The sequence below is a fragment of the Anabas testudineus genome, chromosome 3 (genome assembly GCF_900324465.2).
Source record: "Anabas testudineus chromosome 3, fAnaTes1.2, whole genome shotgun sequence".
NCBI classification, from domain to species: Eukaryota; Metazoa; Chordata; class Actinopteri; order Anabantiformes; family Anabantidae; genus Anabas; species Anabas testudineus.
This window is the reverse complement of record NC_046612.1, coordinates 13,277,747-13,302,484: the sequence shown is the minus strand read 5'-3', so window position 1 is coordinate 13,302,484 and position 24,738 is coordinate 13,277,747. Positions and strand designations below refer to the sequence as shown.

General features: G+C 42.9%; 1 protein-coding gene across 2 annotated transcripts; it reads left to right on the top strand.

Moving 5' to 3' along the window:
- Positions 1-1,159: 1,159 nt before the first annotated feature.
- Positions 1,160-13,817, top strand: mapk6 (mitogen-activated protein kinase 6). Of its 2 annotated transcripts, none has more exons than XM_026378137.1 (8): positions 1,160-1,348; positions 5,069-5,960; positions 6,095-6,412; positions 10,836-10,980; positions 11,300-11,464; positions 11,605-11,800; positions 11,913-12,030; positions 12,286-13,817. In XM_026378137.1, the coding sequence occupies exons 2-8, from the start codon at positions 5,724-5,726 to the stop codon at positions 13,378-13,380; spliced, it is 2,274 nt and encodes a 757-aa protein (XP_026233922.1). In that variant the 5' UTR covers positions 1,160-1,348; positions 5,069-5,723; the 3' UTR covers positions 13,381-13,817. The 2 variants fall into 2 exon arrangements, with proteins under 2 accessions (XP_026233922.1, XP_026233921.1); XM_026378136.1 differs by lacking the exon at positions 1,160-1,348 and adding an exon at positions 4,156-4,305.
- Positions 13,818-24,738: the final 10,921 nt, after the last annotated feature.

Sequence of the window (24,738 nt, the reverse complement as noted above, 5' to 3'; positions counted from 1 at the left end):
GTGCTGACGCAGGAAGTAAAAAGCGTCTTGGAACAGAAAGAACTGATATGAAACATCCAGTTCTATCACAGTTAATTGGTATGTGGAGGAGGTTTTGTCCAAATTTTCCAGGAGGGGAGGATAGAACTTTAAAAATGAAGCAGTCATACATGAGTAGGAGAACACAGAGAGGCTATGGAACCAAACATAGTCCTGTGAGTTATCACCAAAACTAGATCAAACCACATAAAGATGCCACTATATGGACATGTTTGCCACAGTCATAAAGATCAATGTGTAAAATCACTTTCTTCATGTGCAAGAAATCTATCTGAGTTACATGTGATATCAGCAGTGCCATTGGTGTGTCTATCAGAGTTCTTAAAACAATCAAATGATCACTAATTTAATGAGGATACAAGAATACATGCCTTTCAAGAGCACACACAGCAGAAGCATCAGTGATCTTTACTCTTGATGATTATTGAGAGCATGTCATATCACTTCTGTAAATTGTGTTATGTAATGTTATTTTACTGCACTGATTAGGATAATTTGTGAATCATTAATTACTAGTGTTTATCAGCTGAGCCCAGTATTACCCTTACAGGATATCCTCCTTAGCACTAAATTTGGTCTGGCATTTGAACAAGTGTCACAAACCCCGCACTGATGCTGACCATTACAAAAAGCCCTGCAAACACAAAGAGTCCTCTTCAGAAGAAGAACTGCGTGCTCTTAAAGTGACCAAAAATACCCCTATTTAATGCAAGGTGTCAGAATATTCCCTTATCCATGTGCTTGGAAGACTTTCACTTGACAAAGAATTTCAGTGCATTGGAAATAACATAAAAACCATGAATCACTGGAATTGGATTTGCAATTGTCCGTCTCAGAAACAAGAATATAGTATTACAGTGCATGCTGCAGAGTCTTGCTTGGGCTAAGCCAAAAGAAATAAAATGTTAGTGGAGATCTTTAAATGAGAAAATAGAAAGACAGAAGAGCAAAAAAGTAGCTGTGGAAGGGAAAGACAGAGAAATAATGGCCGTGGAGTCTAATAGAGGTGGGTCTGAGACACTGGCAGGCCAAGCCAAACACAGAGCAGGCCCCTCCCATTTCCGGCCTGGCCTATATTAACTCTCCATGGAGCTCCACCTCACAACCAGAGGCACATGGAGTAGGATAACACATTGACAGGGCTCTGAGAATACACTCACATACCCACACATATACAAGAAGATCTTGCAGTGTGTGGAAAACTCTCCACCTGTCAGGCTGTGTTGGATATACAGAATCATTTCTCCTGAATGGACTATTAACTTCTGCACAATGTTGCTCCGATCAGCTGAGGACAATTTCAGCCTTGGTAAGTTGCAAGATGAGTTAATTTCCTTAAGTGAAAACCAGATGTGAATGTGAAATATAAAGTGATGTTGAGGATAATCCTCGTTTCACAATTAACAAGGAGAACAGGTGAAATGGCAAATACAGCTGATAAGTCTAATCTTATAGTGAGTTAGATGATGTTAATGCAAAAATGGGACTAAGACTAATTATGCTCTGTAGGTAGCAAATGTGTGTCTGTGTATGCATGAGTGTGAGATCAAGCTCCATCTGCACAAAAGTGCAAATGTGTTAGGAGGCCTGTAAAGTCTGTAATGACCTGCATCTGATAGTCTTTATATGTCAGAACCATTCAAATGCGATATGATGACATTATTACCCCAGGAGGCCCGGGGGGAGAGATAGGAAGCAGCTTTACCTTCTGACCTCTTTTCATTCATTTACAGCACAGGGCAAAGGGCACAGACAGGGCAAGCAAGTGCCAACACCTTATCTGCAAATGTGATTTTTGATCAGTAATGTAGCTGCAGTCAGAAGCAATCAGTAAGTCTTCACCAGGCGGCAGTGGAAGGGAATCATATTATGCACATCCTTTCATTAAATGCGATTCACTTTTACTTTGCAGCTTGTGGAGAATGTAAAGTGTCTTGGCTGGGATGGAAGGCGGCAGTGATTCCCTCAGTTGTCAGAAAATAGACAGTCTGCGTGCACCAGCTTGACCTCTGACCTCTATGTAAAACCCTGGGGCACTATCCTGGAAAGTTTTAACAAACATTCTGTGTAAACCTGCAATGAATAAATCTAATATAAAATCGTAGGTTCAATTCAGGTATTTAATTTATCTCGCATAAAAACAACAGTCTACTTAGATACAGATAGCATCTCCCCTTTCTCTCTCTCCAGCTAATCATATGAGATGCATAGCATTAAAGTGCATGGGCTGTTACATAACTTTGGGAACGGTGATGAATGAGACAAAATATCATCATAAACCACGCCGGCACCATAAATATAAGAGTAAAATCGTCTCTTTTTCAACAGTTCTCTGTCCTTGACCAACTAACAAGCGAGACTGTCACTCTCCCAGTCTGTCGCATCCCGTACAGTCCGCATGCAGTTCTCCATCGCAGAGCCCATCCCGGCCTGTGAGAGCCATCTGCAATCTCGGGCACATGGGTTCTCACATGGTCTGTCTGCGGATGCTGATGCAGGCTGCTGCGGCTGTGATGCTGTAGCCTGCCCTCCCATCCATCCATCCATTCACAACAGCCTCCCCGGTGAGGGAGGACCAGGCGCTGTTGGACACAGACCGCAGTCTGAATGAGAGGAAGGAAGGAAGGAAAAATAGCGCCTTCGTTAATCCCTTGACTTTGTTTTGCTCGGGATGAGTGAGCCTATTGGAGATGAAATGAGAGGGAAACACCCTGCGCATATCGGTGCCAGATGGACTTTCTAAATCCGCAAGCCGCGGTGAGTGACCTGTCCTGGGATTTTTCACACAGCCACAGTGTTGTGGCATAATCTGAAAACAACACAGTGCAAATCAAAGGCAAAAATAAATCGCGGACCAATCGGGAAAAGAGCACATATACAGAGCCTATTAAAATAAAACAGAAACGCGCATTATTGCAAAAAAAAAACCAAAAAAAAAAAAAAACACATGGCTTGTGAAGAGACTGTTTTTGCAAAAAACGTCACTTTTGCTACCGGCTCAGTCTTGAAAGGATCGGAAAAGATAAAAACAAACAGAAAGAAGAACACATAACCTAGGATCTCTAATTCAGGTAAGATCACCACCTGCCATAGCGCCTTTTTGCGTAGACTATAAGGTCGTGTTTGGAGATTTTTCCATCTCTTTTTATATGAAACACTAAATGTATTTCCCTGCATGGTTCACATGAGAGCACTGAGATCATATTGAAGATTCGTGCCACTAGTAACAAAAATGACTCAGGAAAAAATATCCAATTCACCTACAGCTATTACTAATATCCTAGTTTATTATAGCCTATTTGTTTTCAGATTTGCAGCTGTGGATGGACTTTGTTTTAAACGTTTCACCACCACAGAGTTCTTGTTTATTACTGGCATTTGATGTTACATCTCATCCATAAACCTTTGAATGTGGAATCTGGCGCTGTCACGTGGTTCAAAGCTCAACAAGCAATTTTGAATGACTCCTGCTGCTTTCAAGTACTGCTCGAATCTGTTAACCAAATCGAAAAGTTAATTAACCTTTTAGAAGTATCTCTTAGTTAGTTGTACAATCAAAAGAGGCTGTGGCCCATTCTCAAATTTGCATTGAGATAATTTATTTTTATCCAATGCATGCAAACAGACAAACATTGGTCCTGCTGCCTCTCTTGGTGTAGTAAAAAAAAAACAAACATAGGCCCTCTCCTCCTGCTTGCAGGTGCTGTACCTATAGACCTGAGGTGCACATAGTCCTGCCCAATAGCAAACTCAAATGATTAATTTAACAACTGGAAGAGAAAAAAAAAACAATAGTAAGGAATAATTAGAAGAATTAACTCACATTGTACACAAAAATAACAATTAGGGAAAACAAACAGACTAACAAATTGCTCCTACAACAATAATAATAATGATGATAAAACAATATATAATGCCAACCAATCTAAACAACATAATTCATTATAATTGGTGATAGTGTTGTAAATGCAGCCCAGCGGATTGCACTAAAATGTGCACTTTTGTAAAAAATAATAAATAAAATAATCAAACAAGGACTCAGGGATAATTAGAGAACCCCTTCACGGTACACCAAATTACAGCACCACCTGTGAGAGGTGACGTTTTCCGACCGTCCCTGAAGGCAGCCTGGTGACGTCAAAGCTGCCTTTCATAGCTGTGCCCAGCCTCGATGGCGGCTGCAACAGATCCGCAGAGCTGATCCTCGTCGAACCGCGTCTGGTTTGATCGAGCACAAAAACAAAACTAATGCGAAGGATACGGACTGTAAGTCGTTCTTTGTACGCCGTTGCTTTACGTTTCATGTTGCTCCCGTGTAGATTCGCGGTCGTTTTTGTTTTTAACGGTTTATCCGACGTCGGCTGTTACCACGTAGCCTGGTCGAGCTCCGCCAACAACGGGCGCCTTTGTTCCCGCTGTCCGTGGGTTTCACTTCGACGTCGTGTTGACTTTTAATCTAACAAACAGCACGTTGAGATGTTGGTTTTCTGTGTTAAACCTTGTGTATGCTTGTGTTACTGTGTGGCAGTGGTTATGTGATACGGTAAACCACGTAGACAGTCAGTCGGGAGGACCGTCGCCTGGCTTCCATTCTTAGCTTTTCCTCCGCCGAATCGGGTTAAGGACCGAAATAAAATGGGCTATAAACATGTAGTTAAACGTCTAAATACACGTTTGTCTCTAGTGTGTGGTGTGGACGAATCGGGTGTTAATGTTAGCGAAGCTGAGGTTATTTCACAATGTATTCGATAGTCAGAAACCGGACTAGCAGGCGCTCTCAGCGGGGGAGGGTCAGTTTCCATTTGTCACCACGTTGAAGAGAAACCGGTAAATGAGGTGTGAGGTTTGTCTGCTGCCTCTGTAAAATCCCCGGCTCTACTACAAGCAGGGCGAGCTACGATTCGTGGGAATTTCCTGTTGTTGTTGTTGTTGTTGTTGTTGTTGGATGATTGACTTTAAACTCCTTCCTACGCCCTCTGTATTTCACTTCTTACACCGTTTTGTTCTGTTTCCCCCTCTTGTCTTTCAGGTTATTCTCAAGTAAAATGGAGGATAGTTTTGATTGCGACTGTGGCGAACTTGAGCCACCTGATCATTGAGGGTGGGACATTAATTTGAAGACTTCAAGGCCAGAATCATTTCAGTTTTATAGTTCAGGTGATTTGGACAGACGGATAATTATTTAAATACAAAATAAAAAAAAGAAAAAAAAAAGAAGGAAACAACAGTGCATGTAGGCACATTACACATGAAGCTGCTCAGGACCAGTCATACACTGAATGTATCGGCACTGTGAGGATGCAATTACATGCTTTTATAGTTTAACATCAGTGTTTATTTGTTTTTTTGTTTAGTTTTTTAATCGGCCATTCCATTGCAGTCTACAAACACTAGCCAACAAAAAATTATCTAAAGATATCCAAACCAGGATCCGTGGGAGAAATTGGGTGTTTAATTTCTTTTCCTTTATTCACAATGGAAACAATATTTGATTACAATTTAGTGCTCTGCTTCTGAGCCCTTTGTCAGACAGGGGGACTCGGTAGTCATCTATACAGGGGTGGGTTGGCTTAGTCTCTAGAGGTATTTTCATATAAATTCCTCCGTTAGTGTTAAAGTTGGACTTGAAACAGGCCAGAGATCAAACTTTGGACATAGCTGAAGTTAAACCTGAAACGGTCATCATGGCGGAGAAGTTTGAGTCGCTGATGAACATCCATGGCTTTGACCTGGGCTCTCGTTACATGGATTTGAAGCCACTGGGCTATGGTGGGAACGGCCTGGTGTTTTCAGCAGTTGACACAGACTGTGACAAGAGTGTAGCTGTGAAGAAAATCATCTTGACTGATCCCCAGAGCGTGAAGCATGCCCTGCGGGAAATCAAGATCATCAGACGCCTTGACCACGACAACATTGTCAAGGTGAGTTGCAATGTGTTACTCAGAGTCAAAAAGGGCATAGTTGTTCCTTTTTTGGACTACAGAAGATAATATCAACACTTGATGTCCATTTTTTTAAAAACTCTTTTAAAAACTGATCCTTTTATTGTCCCTAGGTGTTTGAGACACTGGGCCCCAGTGGTCGCAGGCTAACAGAGGACGTGGTGTCCCTGACGGAGGTCAACTCGGTCTACATTGTGCAAGAGTACATGGAGACAGACCTGTGTCAGCTGTTGGAGAGGGGCCTTCTGTCTGAAGACCATGCCAGGCTCTTCATGTACCAGCTCCTCAGGGGCCTTAAGTACATCCACTCTGCCAATGTGCTACACCGCGATCTCAAGCCCGCCAACCTCTTCGTCAACACAGAAGACCTGGTACTGAAGGTCGGGGACTTTGGGCTGGCTCGCATCATGGACCCCCACTACTCTCATAAGGTAGGACCCGTCTCAGAGTAACTGTTCCAATCATGATTTACATTGGGTTTCATCATGATTGGTATGTTGAAATGCGGACGATGTTTGCTCTTCTCAGAACTCTGTTGTTTGCACACTTTTTGCCTGCTCTGCTGTTCTGTCACGGGATGTTTACATTATTACCCTGTAATGTAGCACTTCCCAGGGTGACAGTTTTTCAGCAGGAAGTAAACAAGATGGGATGTGGTTCCTTTAGGTAACGCCTCTGTTTCCCTTCTCAGGAGACCTGAGACGGGGGGGAAAAGACAATCCTGGGAACTTTTTTGCCCACTGACAAATGTGTATAGTTGGAAATGAAAACGGTCTGATCTAAGTATAAATATACAAATGAGTGGGTTTATGATAATGTGGCATAACAAAGAGAAAGATCCATATTTGCAGGTGAACAGAAGAGCAAATATTTGAATGTAGTATGTGGAAAAACGGATATTGTTTAGGCTTAACCCTTGGTCAGCATCTAATGATGTTGAAGACTACAGCCTGCAGCAGATTAGTTATAGACATACTGCATTAAAATATTATATCTTAGAGTGCATGATTTCCTCCAGTTTCATTTGTAAGAGAGCTCTAACTAGTTTTGTTTTGTTCGATCAAAAATACTAGGTCTCAGAGAGGTTTTTTTTTTTTTCTCAGGTGCCAGCATTAAACGACAGATGGTAACACACCAAATGTTGATGGCACACATTTACTGTTCTCTTTAACTTGTGTTTTACTGTTTGTTGCAAAGTTCTGTAAAGGTAGCAGTAAAGAAGGTTGCCTTTGTCTTTGGCATGAGGCGAGTGTGATCCGTCTAATTGTAGCCAGGTGTAAGTCCTACATTGCCCTTGCGTGTTTCTGTCACCTTATAAAGACATGAGGAAATTCCTGTTGAAGGCCATATGGTGGTGTGATGGTGGTTGGGAAGTCTCTGCCTTCCTCTCTCTGTGGTTGCTGGATCTCCTTTGAGCACCGAGTCTCTTACACGTGTCTCAGATTACTCATCTCAGGGTCTGCAGTGGGCTCACATGATGTGATCCCTCTGTCTGGCACAGTACTGTTCACATCCTTTTACACAGCTTAAGATCCTGCCACATCGTACATTGCTCTGAGACAAACATGCACAACGGAACTGCTCATTTCCAGCAACCACTGGAAACACTCTACATTTTAGTAGTCTGGTCACATTTTCAGCTCTGACTTCTGTATTCTCATATGAGTCATATCTTAGGTGCAGACAATGGGTGTCTGCGTCAGGAAGGGAAGAGGGTGAGAGTTTCTCACAGTTTAACCACTCAGCCAGTATTGCTGTACTCCTCCCTTACTTCAGACTCTACCATGTGGGCTTTTTTTTCCTCTGCATAAGCATTTCTTTCCCTGATGGGGAAACATGCAGGCAAGCGGGTACTGAAATCCTGCTTGGCTGGGGTCAGCTCTCTTGTGTTTGACTATTGTCTGCTGTAGTGTTGCAGCAGACTCCTGCTGTTGGGATACAAATGCTGCAGTCATGTAGTCAGACAGGCAATTTTTTTCTGTGGCTCTTTTAGCCATCTGATTGTGTGTGTCTGTCTGTCTGGTGTCTCAGGCCAAATGAGACTTGTTTAAAAATGAACCCATCACCCCCACACAACACTGGTGACCAGTGAAGTGTGTAGGCATTAAAAACACTTGGTTTCAATGTTGGCTAGACTTTAGGGCAGAATCACTAGGGGCAAGTCTGCTTTCACAACCACCCTTTGCTATTAGCAGGCAGAGCTAGCCAGAGCAGCTGGGTGACTGAGTGCATGTTATTTGAATAATGTCATTTCTAAATAAAGATGTGCTCTTTGCCAATGAACCTCGGGTTCTGCAATAGCTTCGTTAACATTGTATCTAGATTCATGCATCATCTGTGTAGGCACAAGGCACAAGGCATTTGATTCACCTGTTCGTCACACTACTTCTTTGTATTGTTTCTGTAAATAACAGAATAACTTTTTATGAGTCCCTTTAGACTTTATTAATCCTGCATGGCTTTACTTAATATGATGTATAATACTTAGTACATGTGTTTCTATGCTGTCCACTGTTTTGAAAAAGTGACTTGTTTCTGCCTGTGTGAACCTTAAGGCGGGTCTTTGTGGTGGCCCGGGATCAGGAATGACAAGAATTCACGTGCACTATCCAACCCTGATTACCCCTTTCCCAGCCAGTTCTTTGTCTTGTTGTAGGAGCCTTACTCAGGCTTAGTATTGGTTGGTTGCTGAAGCTATAAACTACTTTAGGACACCCATGTGTGCCTTAGCTAAGTGACCTCATATTTGCTCAGTGTGACTGTACATGTTTTTAGAGAAGAAATACGATCCGGTTTTCACATTGTTGTGTGAATACGTCACACGTACTTACTCATATGTGCCTTAAGTTAATCCTTTAAACAGAAGATTTAAGTGTGGTCTTTTAAAATCAACAGAAGTGCAAGAAGAAGTTTGTCAAGGCCATAGACATGAGTTACTTATGTTGAAAACTGTTTCCACTAATGTTAACTTGAGGAAACTCTTGAATGCAGGATCTTGTGTTTGCCTGTGGCTGTGTAAAATTTAGTGATTTGAGCTGCTGAAAGGGTTCACAGAGGTCCTTTCTGCCACACAAACGCCCTGTGCAATGCAGAGCTCCAAACCACAACTGAAAGAGCACACACACATATTTGACCCAGTTTTTCAGCCAGCAACAGGCCTGTCTGGCTTCACAGGACTAAATAAGAAAAATGCTAGAAAGTTGACTTGATGAATTTCAGAAGTGGGGACTCACTTATTTTTCCAAGACTAAAAGTTGGTGTTAGTTGCAGTTTTTCTTGGTTTTCAACAAACAAGAGCCAAGAATTGTGGTGATTAGCCATAAACTGGACATTAGAAATAAACTGCTCATGTGGCAGTTAGTCCAAATGTATTATGAAACTGCAGTGATGCTCCACTTACAGTATCAAAGTTTACTAGTGAAATGATTCACGTGTGTGGGTGGATGGGTTAATATTAAAACAAGTTCAGTAAATATGTCATTTTGGATTTGCATTTCAGTCACAAGGCACTGCGAAGCAGCACGTCTTTGTTCTTGAAATTGAAGCTGGGCTAGAAATGGTCTCAGACACTACAACAAAATCACCTTTATCAGGTTAAACTAGATGTTCGTAAAGGTTGCTGTGACTAACTATAGCCTGACGCACGGCGGGTGCAAGATATGAGTCATTGAATGTCAGCTTGGTCTGAACTAAATCTAATGGTTATGGTAATCACCAATTGTTGCCAGAAGTACTGAGGTGTGTGTGCGTGTGTGTGGTGAGTGACCCACTTAGAAATCAGTAAAGTAAGAAGCATGCTTGGATGTTCATCTAATGCACTTTAGGCCTTCAGCTGGGAGCCAATCAGTCTAATCTGATCCTTTTAAGTTCAGAGTCCATTGTACGTAGAATTGTCCTTATGCAATGACATGATGCTCTTTAAGGCTAATCTACATCTGTCACAATAGTGTGCTCAACTGGATCCATGCATTTCTCGACATATGTCAGGTGGTTTCTCAGAATGGGTGGCTGAACTGCCTTGTTAGTTTCAGTGAAAGCTGCCTGTGTGCAATACTTTCTTCTAATTCTACTCGACCTCTGTACAAGCTTCTTGGTGAAAGTCTCTGCTAGTCTCAGACAACCAGATTAGCTGGTTACTTGACGGAGGGGATTATATCGACAGTCTGTGTGGTGTTATTTATAGGCCCATCAAAACAAGTAAGTGCAGAGCAGCGATACACTCCAGGATAGCGTGACATAAAGTATTTGTGGCTAAATTAGGGCAGAAACAAGAGCCTGTCTCAGTGGTAAGCTGACCATTTTGGTCTCACCACAAACTACTACTGCATGCAGGGCAGAGAGGGAAGTGATGGTGTTGTTTTACCACCTCCCCTCCCCCAGTGATCCAGTGGGTACACAAGCACCTACAGGTCATTCTCCTTTGTGTTCAATGTCCTCCTGACCCTGAACGCAGTCAGGCACTGTGTGAGTGAAGTGCAGATTGGTGTCATTGATGTCTGTGTGTGGCAGAGCAGGGGGATTACCTTGCTCTCTCAGACTGCTGACAGGCCTTGCACGTGTCTGATCTCTCCCTTTTTTTCTCTCTGGGGTCTTTGTCTGATGTGGTGTTGTGTACGTGACCAGCACAGAGCAGGTCCATCAAGGATATGGCACAGTAGTTGGGAAATTTAGCAAACAGACAGGCTCGTTCTGCAGTTCATTACAGTAAAGCTGCCTATGCGTGAATGTGCACTTTAATTACATGACTTTATGTTTATGTAACCATGAATGGGGAAATATGGTTTAGCTATTCCTTGTGGTACATTTTATTGTTTTTTTTCCAGTCCTACAAAATGTTTTCTCATTCTACCACAGGGCCATCTCTCTGAAGGTCTGGTCACCAAGTGGTACAGGTCTCCCCGCCTGCTGCTCTCTCCTAACAACTACACCAAAGCCATCGACATGTGGGCCGCTGGCTGCATCTTCGCTGAAATGCTTACAGGAAAAACCCTCTTTGCAGGTAAATGCTAACTCGGCTTCTTATGTTTGTCTTTGAAGAAGGTTGGTTGACTGTGATGAGATAAATGTTCATTCTCTTAGTCATATCTTTGTTCAGAGAGGCAGAGTCAGTCTGCTTTTAGTATCACCATTGCTCTCATTTGCATATCCAGCCAGAGCTGGGAGAGACTCGCTTTTCAGTCTCAGTGTTCGTTGAAACTGCCTTGAGCTGAACTCAAGGCAAATAACATCTCCGTTCCACTCGGCCTCGCTCAGAACAAACTCACTCAGTCATGCAGAGGTTGAAAGTTGTGTAACATAGGGTCTGCCTGGTGTTTCAGGAGCCCATGAACTAGAGCAGATGCAGCTGATCTTAGAGTCCATCCCTGTGCTACGAGAGGAAGATCGACAGGAGCTTCACAGCGTCATTCCCGTCTTCATCCGCAATGACATGTCCAAGCCCCACACACCACTTGCCAAGCTGCTGCCTGACGTCAGTCCCCAGGGTGAGTGCCACTTATTGATTCATTCAGAAATGATTCATTTGTTGTTCAAGTACTCGCAGATTAAAGGGGTCAGTGTCATACCTGTCATACACCAAGTTCTGTTTCAGCCTTGATGATCTCATTTTTCACCCTCTCTGCAGCCCTTGATTTCCTGGAGAAGATCCTGACTTTTAACCCTATGGATCGTCTTACTGCGGAGGAAGCATTGGCCCACCCTTATATGGCTGACTACTCCTTCCCCCTGGATGAACCTGTCTCTCTGCACCCCTTTCACATTGAGGATGAAGTTGATGATATCCTGCTCATGGACCAGAGTCACAGTCACATCTGGGACAGGTACATTCGTGCATTTGATCCCTAAATGGCAATAAAGTCATTTTTTTAGTTTGACGTCAATGTTTTGAGCATCTGTTTATGTATTAAAGTCTCCCTTGCACACTGTGATTAGGTTTCACGAGAGCCAGCTCTCAGAGGCAGACTGGCACTTGCACAGCACCCACGATCCAGATGAAGTTCAGGTTGACCCAAGGGCACTCTCTGATGTAACAGATGAGGAGGAGGTCCAGGTGAGTTTGCAATTAGACAAAAAATAGATTTGTGCTTCTACTTTAAAAATAAAATGTGACTGCTAATAGTTCAGTGTGAGGAGTAAATGTGAGAACACATAGGTTAGGTTAGTTCTAAGGGTTATCAGCGTATTGTTCTATGTTCATGAGAAATGGAAAGTAGTATTCAGAAGTTTCATATTTATAGACATGATCTCTAGTTTCTGACTGGTTTACTTTTTGATAGTGGCTAAATGTTGACTGCTCTGTTTGCAGGTGGATCCTCGTAAATATGCAGATGGAGATCATGAGAAGTTCCTGGATGAGCCATCCTTTGACTACTCTAGTCTTTTCCTGCCAAATCGATCTTGGCAGGATGACCATCATGAAAACAAATACTGTGACTTGCAGTGTAGCCACACCTGTAACTACAAGGCTGTGTCCCCCTCCTACCTGGACAACCTCATCTGGAGGGACAGTGAAGTCAACCACTACTACGAACCCAAACTCATCATCGACCTCTCCAACTGGAAGGAGCAGCAGAGCAAGGAGAAGGCCGACCGCAAGGCCAAGAGCAAGTGCGAGAAGAACGGGCTGGTGAAGGCCCAGATCGCGCTGCAGGAGGCAGAGAAGACTCAGAGTCCGGTGGAGAAGGACAGAGAGCAGGAGAAACACCAGACCGAGAGGCCTCAAAGCCAGCAAAACCAGGGCTTTGACTTCGACTCCTTCATTGCCAGCACCATTAAATTGAGTCTGCAGCCGGAGCCCTGTCAGGATGTGGCGCTGCTCAACGAGGTTGGCCTCCTGAACGAGCTCAATTCTTCCGTTTCCCAGCTAGAAGCTCCCAGCTCAGGCTCCATGTCCAAGTCCATAAGTCAGGAGAAGGAGGAGAAGTGCCTCGTTAACCTCGCCCAGTTAGGTGGAGGAGGGTTGGGAGTCGTCAGTAGCGACAGTGCCTGGCCTGTTCACCCCTGGGAGAGCTTTGGGTCTGGGGAGAGAGTCGGGGAGAATGGCTGTTTGATAGATGAAGCGTGCTGGGACGTTCGCAAAGAGGACCACTTCCAGAAGGAGAGCACTTACACCAGCTACCTGGACCGCCTGTTCAGCCGGAATGAGGAGGGGGTTGCGGAGACTGCGACCAACCCAGAGACAGAGCCTTTGGAGGGGAGAGAGCAGGACGAGAGCGTCCTCAGCAGGAACACAGAGATTGTGTTTAATGTGCAGTTGGACTCTCTGGCCCTGCCTGGCTTTGACAGCAACGATGACTTGCCTTTAAAATCCATCCAGGCATCTCTCACACCATGCGCTGTCAAATGCTCCCCACAGATCGCCCACAAAACATACAGCAGCATCTTCAAGCATCTTAATTAAAGATACGTATCCTCCCACAGTGCAAAATCTTGGCAGTTTAGTTTTGATTTTTTTTTAATAATATGGTATATTATTGTACTTGAATCATTTCATACCTTTTTTATTATGGTTACTTTCCTTTTTCTTTTTTTTTCTTTTTTTTTTTCTTTTTTGTACAGTTGCGAGGGGTGATTTCTTATATTTAAAGATTTTGGTCATCACTCTGAGCCTTGATCACCAGGCCTTCATGGGTCTTCGACCTCATCGCTGAAGTGGCATGTTGCTCGCACACTTAAGTACTGTAGATCAGAGCGAAGGTGAGAAGTAGCTAGAAGAAAGATGGACGGGAGAAGAAGATAGGAGAGATGAGGTTTGGGTGTGACACAAGGAAGGATGGTAAACGCTAACATTGCTGTAGGCTTTTAAAGTGCTTTCAATCAGCCTTACCCACAATGGGACTACACAGAGAAAAAAGGGGATGGGGTCTCCTTTTTTTTTTTTTTTTTAATTATAATTTTTTTTATGTTTTGACTTTATAACATTTTTCCTCCCCCTGAAGAAAGCTTCCTTTATAAGCCCTTTCATACTGTAAATCTGACACATGATGCCAGCAGCAACCATTATCGTAGGCGTTAATGTAAATGTGTTATCTACCTCAAGGTAACAGCCGCGAGAGACACTCGAAGCCACACTAGTGCTTTACACACAAGACCATCCTCATACCATGAAATGAAGAGGTCACGTAAATGAAATCTGTCTCACTCTAGCATTTAACATAGTGAGGTGTTTCAGTAATCATTATTTATTTCTAGCAAATGTGCGATATTTATTTTATCAATGTGTTATTTCAGTGTGATTATTGAAGATCGAGGAGTTGGACAGACTTCCATTTTCATTTTGGCAATCCTTTGTTTTATGGTAGGATGCAAATTCATCTGTTAAGTTCTAAAAGTTGAGGCTTTCCATTTTCCATCGATTGTTCTAATGGATATCATTCTTTTTGTTTTGTTTTTTTTTATTTATAGGTGTGTTTTGTCTGTATTGGAAAAACTGCTTTGTGGTTTAAAGAACCGCCTACAAGTCTTAATTTTTTTTTGTATCTACATGTAATGTAAAAAAAAAAAAAAATTGCGTGCATGGAGGTAAGAGAAAGGTACATTAAAGTAAACGGTGAGTATAATGTACATCAGTTTTAATTGTATGTTTTTTGTTAAATTTCTATGTACTTTTTCCAGGCAAGCATGATGAATTAGGTAACGGTGTAGCATGTAGAACACTTCTGGACTTTTTTTTTTTTTTTTTTTTGTAATCATTGGTTCCCCTGTTCTACGAAATATCTCAAAATAAAAATTTACTTGCAAAGAGTTTGGCCAGTGTCTCTTATTTATTTCTGGGATTTCTCTCTGACCTCACTGAGTCACTAAGTGTTGTTTTCGTTTCATTTGTATTACAGCACAGCCATGAGATCCTTATTGAAGACATGTTGACTGCCACCTCTAGCTTCCACTTTTAATGTTCACGTAGGCAGACTAAATGACACCGAGCTGCGAGAGTCACCAGCTAAATGTAGCTCTGGCTTAGACTATGATATTCTAGAGCTGTTGACTGACTTTAGGGTAAAAATGCTGTTTCATTACAAAGTACATTTTCTATGTTCGGCATTTTGACTGATGTGCAACAGTAACACTTATTTGCCAACAAGAAAGGTGTAGAAACCATAAAACACCATTTCACTTCCAGCCACAGGCAGCATTTATACATTTCAAAACTTTTTTTTTTCTCAGTTGAGAATGTTTCTAACGTCCTGCAATGGCTGACCCCTGAATATTTAAATGCCATCAAACCTCGGTTGTCATGGTGAACTGCTTCTGGAGCAAATCGTGCACGTAACTGCATTAAATGCTCTGTATCTCAAACAGATGTTTTGCCAAATGTTTGTTCAAAGGAGCCAAACAAGTGGAAAACTGATTTAGGACGTGCACAGTTTGGACCAGAAACTGTGCCGTTATTTAAACAAACCTTACAGGAAGCTGCTTGGAGCTGGTTGTCTCACTATAATCAGCTACAGCTGGGTTTGGGGTTTTCACTGCTGCTACTTCCTGCTGGGAAAAGTGAGGCCAGCAATGTGTTTTCTTCTCTTTTGTTAAACAATAGAGGCCTCAGCCACAGCGATTAAACCCTGCTGGAATTCTCAAGATGAAAGCTGAGGTACCTGATTCGTTCAAAACGGCAGAACGGGGGGAGTGCCTAAAGACTGAATGTAGGTCAAATGCTAATCAAAACGTCTTGTGCTATTTTTGTAATGTGATATCATTACGCCGTCTCCTCTCCAACGTCTATTCCAGCATGGTGCGGCTCCCTCTTTCTTTCACACTTCTACGTACAGATGTGTCGGATGTGACTTACTGTCAGCATCTCAGCATCACACTGGGTTCCTCATTATAACCATCATAAGACCAGCTCCTCGGTTCTTTCCTCTGTGCTGCAACTTTATCAGCACATCCTTCTGCATATTAAAGTCCTCAGTCTTGCACCTGTGTGCTTCACTTTCTGAAGTTTCTTCTTCACTTTGTCCGAACTGCCACTCGTCGCCCACCTTCTCAGGTCTTTTCCACAGGTCCCGGTCATGTCAGGTGTTGTCAGGTTAAAAATAAAGTCCAGCAACACCAAGATAAGCAGCTCAACACATCACTCATCAGCTGACGGCTGCTTAACCCATTGTCTCCTAATTCAAGGTCATGAATGCTATTCTCTTTCCTGGAAAGCCAGTTAAAACACAGCGGTACAGATTTCAGCAAAGACCAGGAACTGCTTAAGCTCACAGAATTTCCACTAACGGAAAGTGCTGAAGCGACTTATATAAATGCAGTGACCTGTTTGGCAGTGACGAAGCACAAGCCTCTAATAGCTACAACTCGGGGCTGCTCATTACGGCTCCTCAGTTTCAGAATGTACGTCCATTTTCAGACCAAGTTGTGCGGAGAGCTGGAGTTTTAAGTTAAGAACACAAAGTGCCTTTATAAATAGACATTAGCTGCGAGGGAGCTGCAGCTTGAAAGCTTTAACTAGTGACACAGTTACACGGCGCCCTGACCACTGGCATCACAACAGAGCATCATTGTGTGCAACTTTAAAGCAGCGTACAGTTTGGATGTCAGAGTTACAAACTGTGTGACCGTCCCAGCAGGAGGTGGAGCAGGTCCACTGCCGTAAGAAAATAGGAACTCTGTGCTAAACGTGTGGGTAAAAAAATATCTGGACGCATTCAAGTGAACTTGATATTTATATGACATTCTTAAAATCCCACCCACATTTCAACATGTGCCTGCTCCAATGTATGAGACGAGGAGCAAACATGAGTCACGAACATGACAAACTAATATGATACAACACTGTCGTGATGTGATGTGATCTCAGTGAAATCACATCAAAACATGTAAAGAAGCATGTTAATGGTTGTGTCCAGTGCCTCATACTTACGTTACAGATGGATGATCATCTCTGAGATCTGTACTGTAGACACACGGGAGCTGGCCTCAGGTCTGCAGGTGTTTAGATGAACCATCCCAAAAAAATAAGAGAAGAAAAAAAGAAAAGAGTTTCAGCTGTTTTCATTTTCCATCCTGTGGCCAGTTTTCCAAGAACCACTCACTGGAAAGTCTGCATACATTCCCACCACAATAACAATTCCTTGTGTTTTCCAAAACAAAGCTGACCCCTTTCAGGACATTCTCCATTTTTAGCATCACCCAAAAAAAAAGACAGTTTGGATTCTGACTGAAGTACAGAAACAATATATATGTTATCAAACATATATTGAACAAACTGTGCTGTAAGCAACCGCTGTACATTACTGTGCATTATCAGGCAGAGGTCTTGCGTAATCCATTTTTCCAGTTAACTCCCATGAGACGGCACAGCTATAATTAGACATGCAGCTTCACACTGGTACTTTTATTCATATACATTTGCTCTGCTCATAAATCAGTGAGCATCCTCAAACCAGCAGTGAAGTGACGATAACAGGCGCGTGTATTAACAAACCTGCTGTGGTAACGCAGGGTGAACAGCATCACTTCAGGTGTGATGCTACATTCAGTGAGTCTGTCTGATTTTACAGAATGATAGTCAAATTAAACAGGGATGCAAATAAATACTGCAGCAATTATTAGTCAAACTAGCTCAAGCTGTGATGGGAGCGATCAGTTGAGTGTGCAGACGAGCATTCGTTGGCTGAAGCCAGAAAAGGACCCCATAAGACCCGAAACAGGAAGAATCCCCCCGGGGGGTCCACAGGCTGGTGCCACGGCTGGAAGAAGAAGAGGGGTGTTATTTAAAGAACATTCTCGCCAAGCTGACTCGGGGAACACGGTGGGGAGAGTGATTATGTGACAGATGCAGTGATGATAGGAATGAATTCAAGATCATTTTGACAGCGAGGGAATGAGGAAGTGACAGGACAGATAGAGCTGGAATTCCAAATGCAGTGAGAGGGAAAAGATCTTCCTTGTTGAACATTTGCCAAAGCTTCATTTGATGAATGAAATACTGTGTCCGGGTAGGCAAAACAGTAGCCTGCAAACAGCTTTTTCTACTGTCGTCTGTTAAGGTTAATATTATTATGTATTTAGGAAATTCTGATATCTGTATGTGTATTTATCTGTTTTCCATTATTAGAAAAGCAGTTTCACTGTTTGGAGTTTCTGATGGTTTCTGACTCATCAGTTACAAATAGTTTGACCAGCACAACTTCCAACTGAAGAACAGCTCTGGTGCTGCAACTGAGGCCACTGCAAAACACTGCCCACAAATGTCTTACTTGAGACTCCCACGTGAAATAAAATCACCACTGTGGTATTTGTAGATCTTACAGTTCACCGAAGGAGTGATTAGTGTTGTTTAATATGAGTGGATTAACACATATTCAGTGTATTTTTGATTTCTGATAGAGCGCTTTCAGAGGCCTCCAGGTGCAGTTGTTGCTTTGTGCAGTTCTTCCACCCCCGGTGACAGAAGGAAGGGAATTATCACGATAGTAGCTACATTACAATCTTATTAGTCCATCAATTTCTCCTTTAGTCCTATTTGGGCATGACAGAAATGTGTTGGTGTCACATCACACATTTACAATATGATAAAATACACTATTGTCTACTCTATTCTAGTTTCTCTTGGAGGTTATTGGTGAGGCTTTAGACTAATGATGGTCATAGCGGGACTCTTGTTGTTTGGTTGATTTATACTAATTATATCATTCTGATCTTGTTTTTGTCTTCATTGCCAAAGATATTTTTCATTTCACAGCCAAATCGCTTGGAACATTACAACTGTGTAAAATGCAGACTTAAAAAAAAAAACAGTTAATTCTGTTCACATATCAGCTCAGATCAAATCTGTGTAAAGAAAATCTTGGCTAAAGCTTGGTTTTAGTCAGAGTTTAGTTGTTGGGTGGATTTTGAGTCAATGTCCCGAAAACAACACCGTTGTCTTGTGCACCAGAACCAGACAACTGGACACACAGGCTTACGTCTGCACCTCCGGATCAGTAGTCCTGGTTAATCCTGCTTGTACGAATAATAATTAATAACAATACATTATAATATATACAATAAGACCTACCTCCTTGTTTCACATTAGCAAACGGTTTTAACAGCATTGTGTTAAAATAACAAATCTCTGCTGGACACAGAGCGATCTTTCTGTTTCAGATCACTAATTCCCAGCACTGTATTTGTGTTTTGTCATCTTGAATGTAGGCTGTTCTGGCTTTGTCCATATATCATCAGCCCACTGCTTCTTTTTCTGAGTAAACACAGACTCTCTGAACAGAATGTCGATCTTTTGGTTTTTACACAGAGCTGTTATTTTTTTTCTTGATGCTATTTGAGTACCCGAGCGTTCACGGATGCAGAGGGCGTTACATTTTAAACCTGCAAATGTTTGTTTACCTGAAATATATTCCACTCAGAGGAGGGAGAGAACACAGAGTAGAGTTTCTACAAGCGTCATGCTGTTGGAGATGTTACCGCAGCGAGCGTGGAGGGTCTTTTACCTCCTATGGTGACACCTTCCAGGTTTCAGCTTGGTTTTGTTTCCCCTTGTACACACTTCCACATCTTTCACATCTCCATTCACTGCACACACTATTGAGAGCTTATACCTCACATAACTTAGAGGACTGAGTTTTCTTTCTCACTGTGATTGTTTTAGAATAAACAGTTACTGCAGTTGACATTAATCTGTGTTATTTTCGTCTTTTTTTTTTTGTTGTTGATTGTGACAGAGGAGAGAAGGAGGGCCGGAACCAGATATGGCACTGGTGGTTTATTGCAGGGATTACAAATTGAGCAATCTCTGTACTAATGATCTACCAACATTAATTCCTGCAGACCTCATGGATTATTCTACATGTAAATGTGGAATATACTGTTAATACATCAGGACTGACAGCCCAGTTACTCAAATATAAATGTAACTTTGCTGTTTATATTGAGATTAATATTCTAAGTTAAGTTAAGTTTAATATCTGGCTGCTCCCCCCAAAAGTATTGGAAAAAGCACGGCTAAAGGATTTGTACTTGCTCTACACTGGTGAAATTTGAGTTCAACATCTTGGGCTTCAGGAACTACCTCTCTAATATTTATTGATGATATAATTCATGATGCTAACAGCAGGTTGAGTTCACAGGTGTACAGAAACTGTTTGTCTGCCACTTTACAGAGAAATGCAACAAAACGGAGGAAGGAACTTCATCATGCAGCAAGACAATGATCCAGATCCAAACAAACTGCCAACAGAATAAATACATTTCATCAGAGGGGAAAAAAGTGGGCGGTCTGGTAGCGGCCAAGTCAGTCACCAGACCAACAACCACAATAACTGAAGGAGAAGAGACGCATATGAAAAGAAGAAAGCAACAATTCTGTGATGCAGTGAAGTCGTATGCAACCAAACATTTGATTTCATTTACTTATTTATGTTCTAATACTTTTACTCACCTAAAAGTTGTAGGAGTAGGAGGTGTAGGAGGTGGTGGTAGGTGCGGTGTCGGATTTTGATTGTGATTGCTTCTGCACGGTGCTGTATACATGTGAATGGATGTGAACACGTCTTTAATACCATCAGTGACATTTTTCTACACCAAATCTGTGGCAGAAGGAAAACAAACAGACTGCTGACCTGGGTACAGTTGGCTACTGATAGCTTTGGTTTGGCTTTGTGTTCCAAAAAAGAAAAGAAAGGAGACACACTATTGCTTGTGAGTGGAAAGCTAGAAGCCAGTAAGGGGGAACCATATCCCTGTTGCTGCAGTAGTAGCTCCTGCTGGCTGGTCATGACATGCACATGGAGCGGGGTGGGGTGGGGTGGGATCTGTAGCACATTACGAGCTTTGCATGACTCGTGACACGTAGACCAAGAGTGGCAGCAGCAGTGAGACTAGTGCAGAAGAAGAGAAATGGCAGAGAGGGTAAATCTACGAGAAAGGATTTAAAACAGCTACTGCAACACAAGAATCTGACTTTGGGGAATAATAAAGTATCTATTGGCAAAAACAGAACATGTACTTTGTCCATGAACATCTTAAAATGATTGTACAGACACACATCCAGTGGAATACATGAAAGATAGTTTAAACCTCATCTAATGACAGATAGTTACAGTGTGCAGCAAACTGACAGCATATATACGGTTCCCTGCTGCTTTGTAAATGGTTTGCTAAATGTCATGCCAAACCCTGAAGTCACAAGAGTACAAAAACATGTCATGAGAGCTGCACTGTGGTCAAAGTGTTGTGTTTATAGGTTGCCAGGACACAGTTGGCTGGCTACAGTGATTTACCTCAATAGCAGATTCTCATGTGTGTTACACCTGAGAGCACGCACACACACACCCAATCTGTCAGACACCTTATAGGACAACAGAAACAATGCGCTGCATTCAGTGTCTGTTCAAAATAAACAAGCTGTGGGGAGGAATTTCTAGCACAAAGGAATTACATTTTTGTGGTTTATCTTTTGCCATGTCATGGTGCGTTCAGATCAGAGGTCTCTGCTCTGACAGAAGCCATCACTATTTTGAGATGGCTTGTTCTTAGACCAAGCACCGGGGCCAAGATGAAGGCCAAGGCTTTGTCAGTGAAAGAGTGCACCTGGATGTCAGAGGAATGCCATCTAGTGGATGAGCTGCATGGAAATACCCAGAGGACCAGCCTTTGTTTACCAAATATCTTCAAGTCGAAAAAGGTGAAGCCCCTCACCAGGAGCATCCCCACTTACCAGGTTTACTACACAGCCAGAGAGCTTGTGCTGGAAGTGCTGGACAGAGAGGCTGTGCGGGAGCTGATCAGGAGAGCTGCTGGTGTGAAGGCAGGACCTCCACGAGCGCCACACAGCCCGAGCAGGGAGCAGAGCGTCGACCTCTCCGAGGAGGAGTATGCCGAGGTGCTAACGTGGTTCTCTGTGGTCCTCCAGAGCGGCCTGTCTGCGGGAGGCAACTGCTGCTTTGGTTCTGAGCTGACCCTAAAACTAGACGGATGGCAGGGTGTGCTGAAGAGAAACAGCTTCCAGACGAAGCTTCTGTCTCTAACCAGACTGAACGATGGAGACAAGTTGGAAGCCCTCTCTGCTTTCTGCGGCCACCTCACCAGGCGCTACCTGACCTTATACACACCTGGTCAAAACCTGGCTGTAAAAAAATACCAGCTTTCCTACCAGCAGGGGCCTTGCTCTCTCCATCTTGCCCTCCTCTGTGACATAAACTCAGGGTTCATCTGCAATATGTATCTGTACTGTGCAGTGCAGCTGCAGAGGCGAAGCAGGAAACCTGTCATTGAGCAAGTGGTCGAGCACCTGTTGAGACCTTTCCACAGCTACAGACACGTTGTTCAGCTGGACAGCTCTGCCTGGATGAACGGTAAACTCACAGACATCTTCTCTGGCTTCGGGGTTAATACAAATTTTGTTCCAGCTGTTAGGAGGTCATCCACAGAACCAACACCGCCATCTCCATCTATCACGCCACATCAACCATGTGATGACTCCCTGTCTCAACTCGTTTCCCACCTAGAGGGCTGGACCGGACCAGCTCTCTTTCTTTCATCTGAATTGAAAGAATCCGTCGATGTGTTCCTCCCGGGCCTCTGGGCGACACTGCACGTGATATGGATCAACACATTTGTGCTTCACACTCTGCAGAGCCAGAGGTCAGGGAGGCGAGTGCACCTGACAGAGTTCACCAGGAGTTTGGCCTCTCAGCTGGCCACGGACAGCAGCATCACTGTGCCAGTAATGCCACAGCTAAACAGCACCTCATTCCAAGAGAGGCGTTCCTCAAAACAAAGGTCAGTCATACTGCTTGTTCTAGTGGCTAAAGTCAAGCTGATATGTTTAATTATTTCCAGACAGGGAAAATCAAAACATTTGAAAAACTGGAGCCAGCAAACATCATGTGTATTATTGCTATTATAAAATGTGTTTTTAATTGAAGCTCTGGCAAAATAACTACTATGGTCAGGCACTGAAAACTAATTTTAGTTAGTTATAATTTCAGTTTATCAAATTAATTCAAATAGGGAAAAACTATGACACTGACCAGGAATAAGGATATTTTTTGATCAGCTGTGGTCAGGTGATGGAAAATGAGAAACAAGGCTGGAGTCCTGCGGCGAGGTTTCACGGGGTGCAGCAGACCAGGAGTGTGTGGTTTGGACAACTCCGGCAACTCGTGCTACTTGAATGCTGTGTTACAGTGTCTGTGCTCCACAGTGCCCCTTGTAGAGCACCTGCTTAATAAGGACACTCGCAAAGAGCTTACAAGGTAAGACCACAACATCCCTCACAAAGGGTCAAATTAATGGCGGTCATTTTTTCCCACTGGGCTTAATCTGTGTTCGTGCAGGTCAAAGTGCCGTGTGGCTGAGGTGTTTGTCCGCCTGTTGGAGGAGATGTGGTTGGGGAGAAGCCCCAGCTGTGCACCTGTGGAGGCGCGGTCTGTGCTGTGCTCCATCCTCCCCCAGTTTAACAACTACTCTCAGCAAGACGCCCAAGAATTGCTCCTGTCTCTCCTCAACGCGCTGCACGACGACCTCAAAAAGGTGCAGTAACCTCCGTAATTACTGCAATCCCTCTGTGGCAAATCACACCTACTGAAATAGAAAAAAAATCTGTGTATGTTTACAAGGCCGCGAAGCACGTGACGAACTCGCCAGTGCAGCATCCCAGATCTGGACAGAAGCAAAGCTGTGCCACTGATGCAGGAGAGTCCACCATTGTCTCACATCTTTTTGAGGGTCAGCTGAGCTACATGACCCTCTGCATGCACTGCGATCACCAGGCACACAGCACACAGACCTTCACTGTACTGTCCTTACCTATTCCAAAAACCATCAAGTGCTCTATTCAGGTACCTTTAAACGGCTGCAGGTGATTGTAGCTCCAATTAAAAACATCTTCTTCTTCTTCATGCGTGTCATATTTTACATACTGATGGTCTAGCCTGTACTGTTCTGTGCTTTCTCCACTCCATTCTGTGTCTATCCTGCAAAGGATTGTCTGTCATTGTTTTTTGAGCACACCATTCTGACCGGTGGGGAGCAGATGTTGTGTTCGATTTGCGGGCAAAGGAGAGAAACTGCAGTCGTTACTAGTTTGGAAAAACCTCCTGAGATCCTCATGTTGCACCTGAAACGGTGAGTAGAAACATGTTCTCATCTCATCTGTAACAGCAACACATCTGAAAAGTTACATATTAAAATACTTGTTTTTTTTTTGTCATCATTAATAAAAATAACAATCTCACCTGAAGATCCACATAACATCTGCTCTGAGGTTTTCTGATGTATGGGATCTTCATAAGGAGATGAACTTAGCTCTGAAATGTAGATGACTAAAAGTCTTTTTTTTTTTAATTTAGGAAATTGAGTCAGTGTCCATTTAGTTAACTTCACCGTTGACCTTGAAAACAGTAATTGTATTCTATCTAATGTAAGCAAAATCACGTGAATGATTTTCTGTGGTTAATTAATAACAAAAACAAGACAGCTAATGATTTTTATCTTCCTGTTCAAAGTACAACTGTGCTAAAGAAACTCTGATAAAGAGAGTGACAGACCTTGAATAGTCTGTCTTTGGTCTTACAAATAATGATACAGGCTTCAGAAAACCTGAATCCATGACACGCCGTGAAGTGCTGTCACAGAAATGTGCGAGCATGGACTTTTAATCCGAGTTTGATAAACCAGTTGATTCGAGCCAGTTGGCTCTGTGGCCAAGAAACATCCCGTTAATGGCAGACGTCTGGGGAGAATGGCCAGATGGGTGGACGCTAACAGAGACAAATAAATACTCTAATGTATAACTTAATGGACAACATAACTGTGA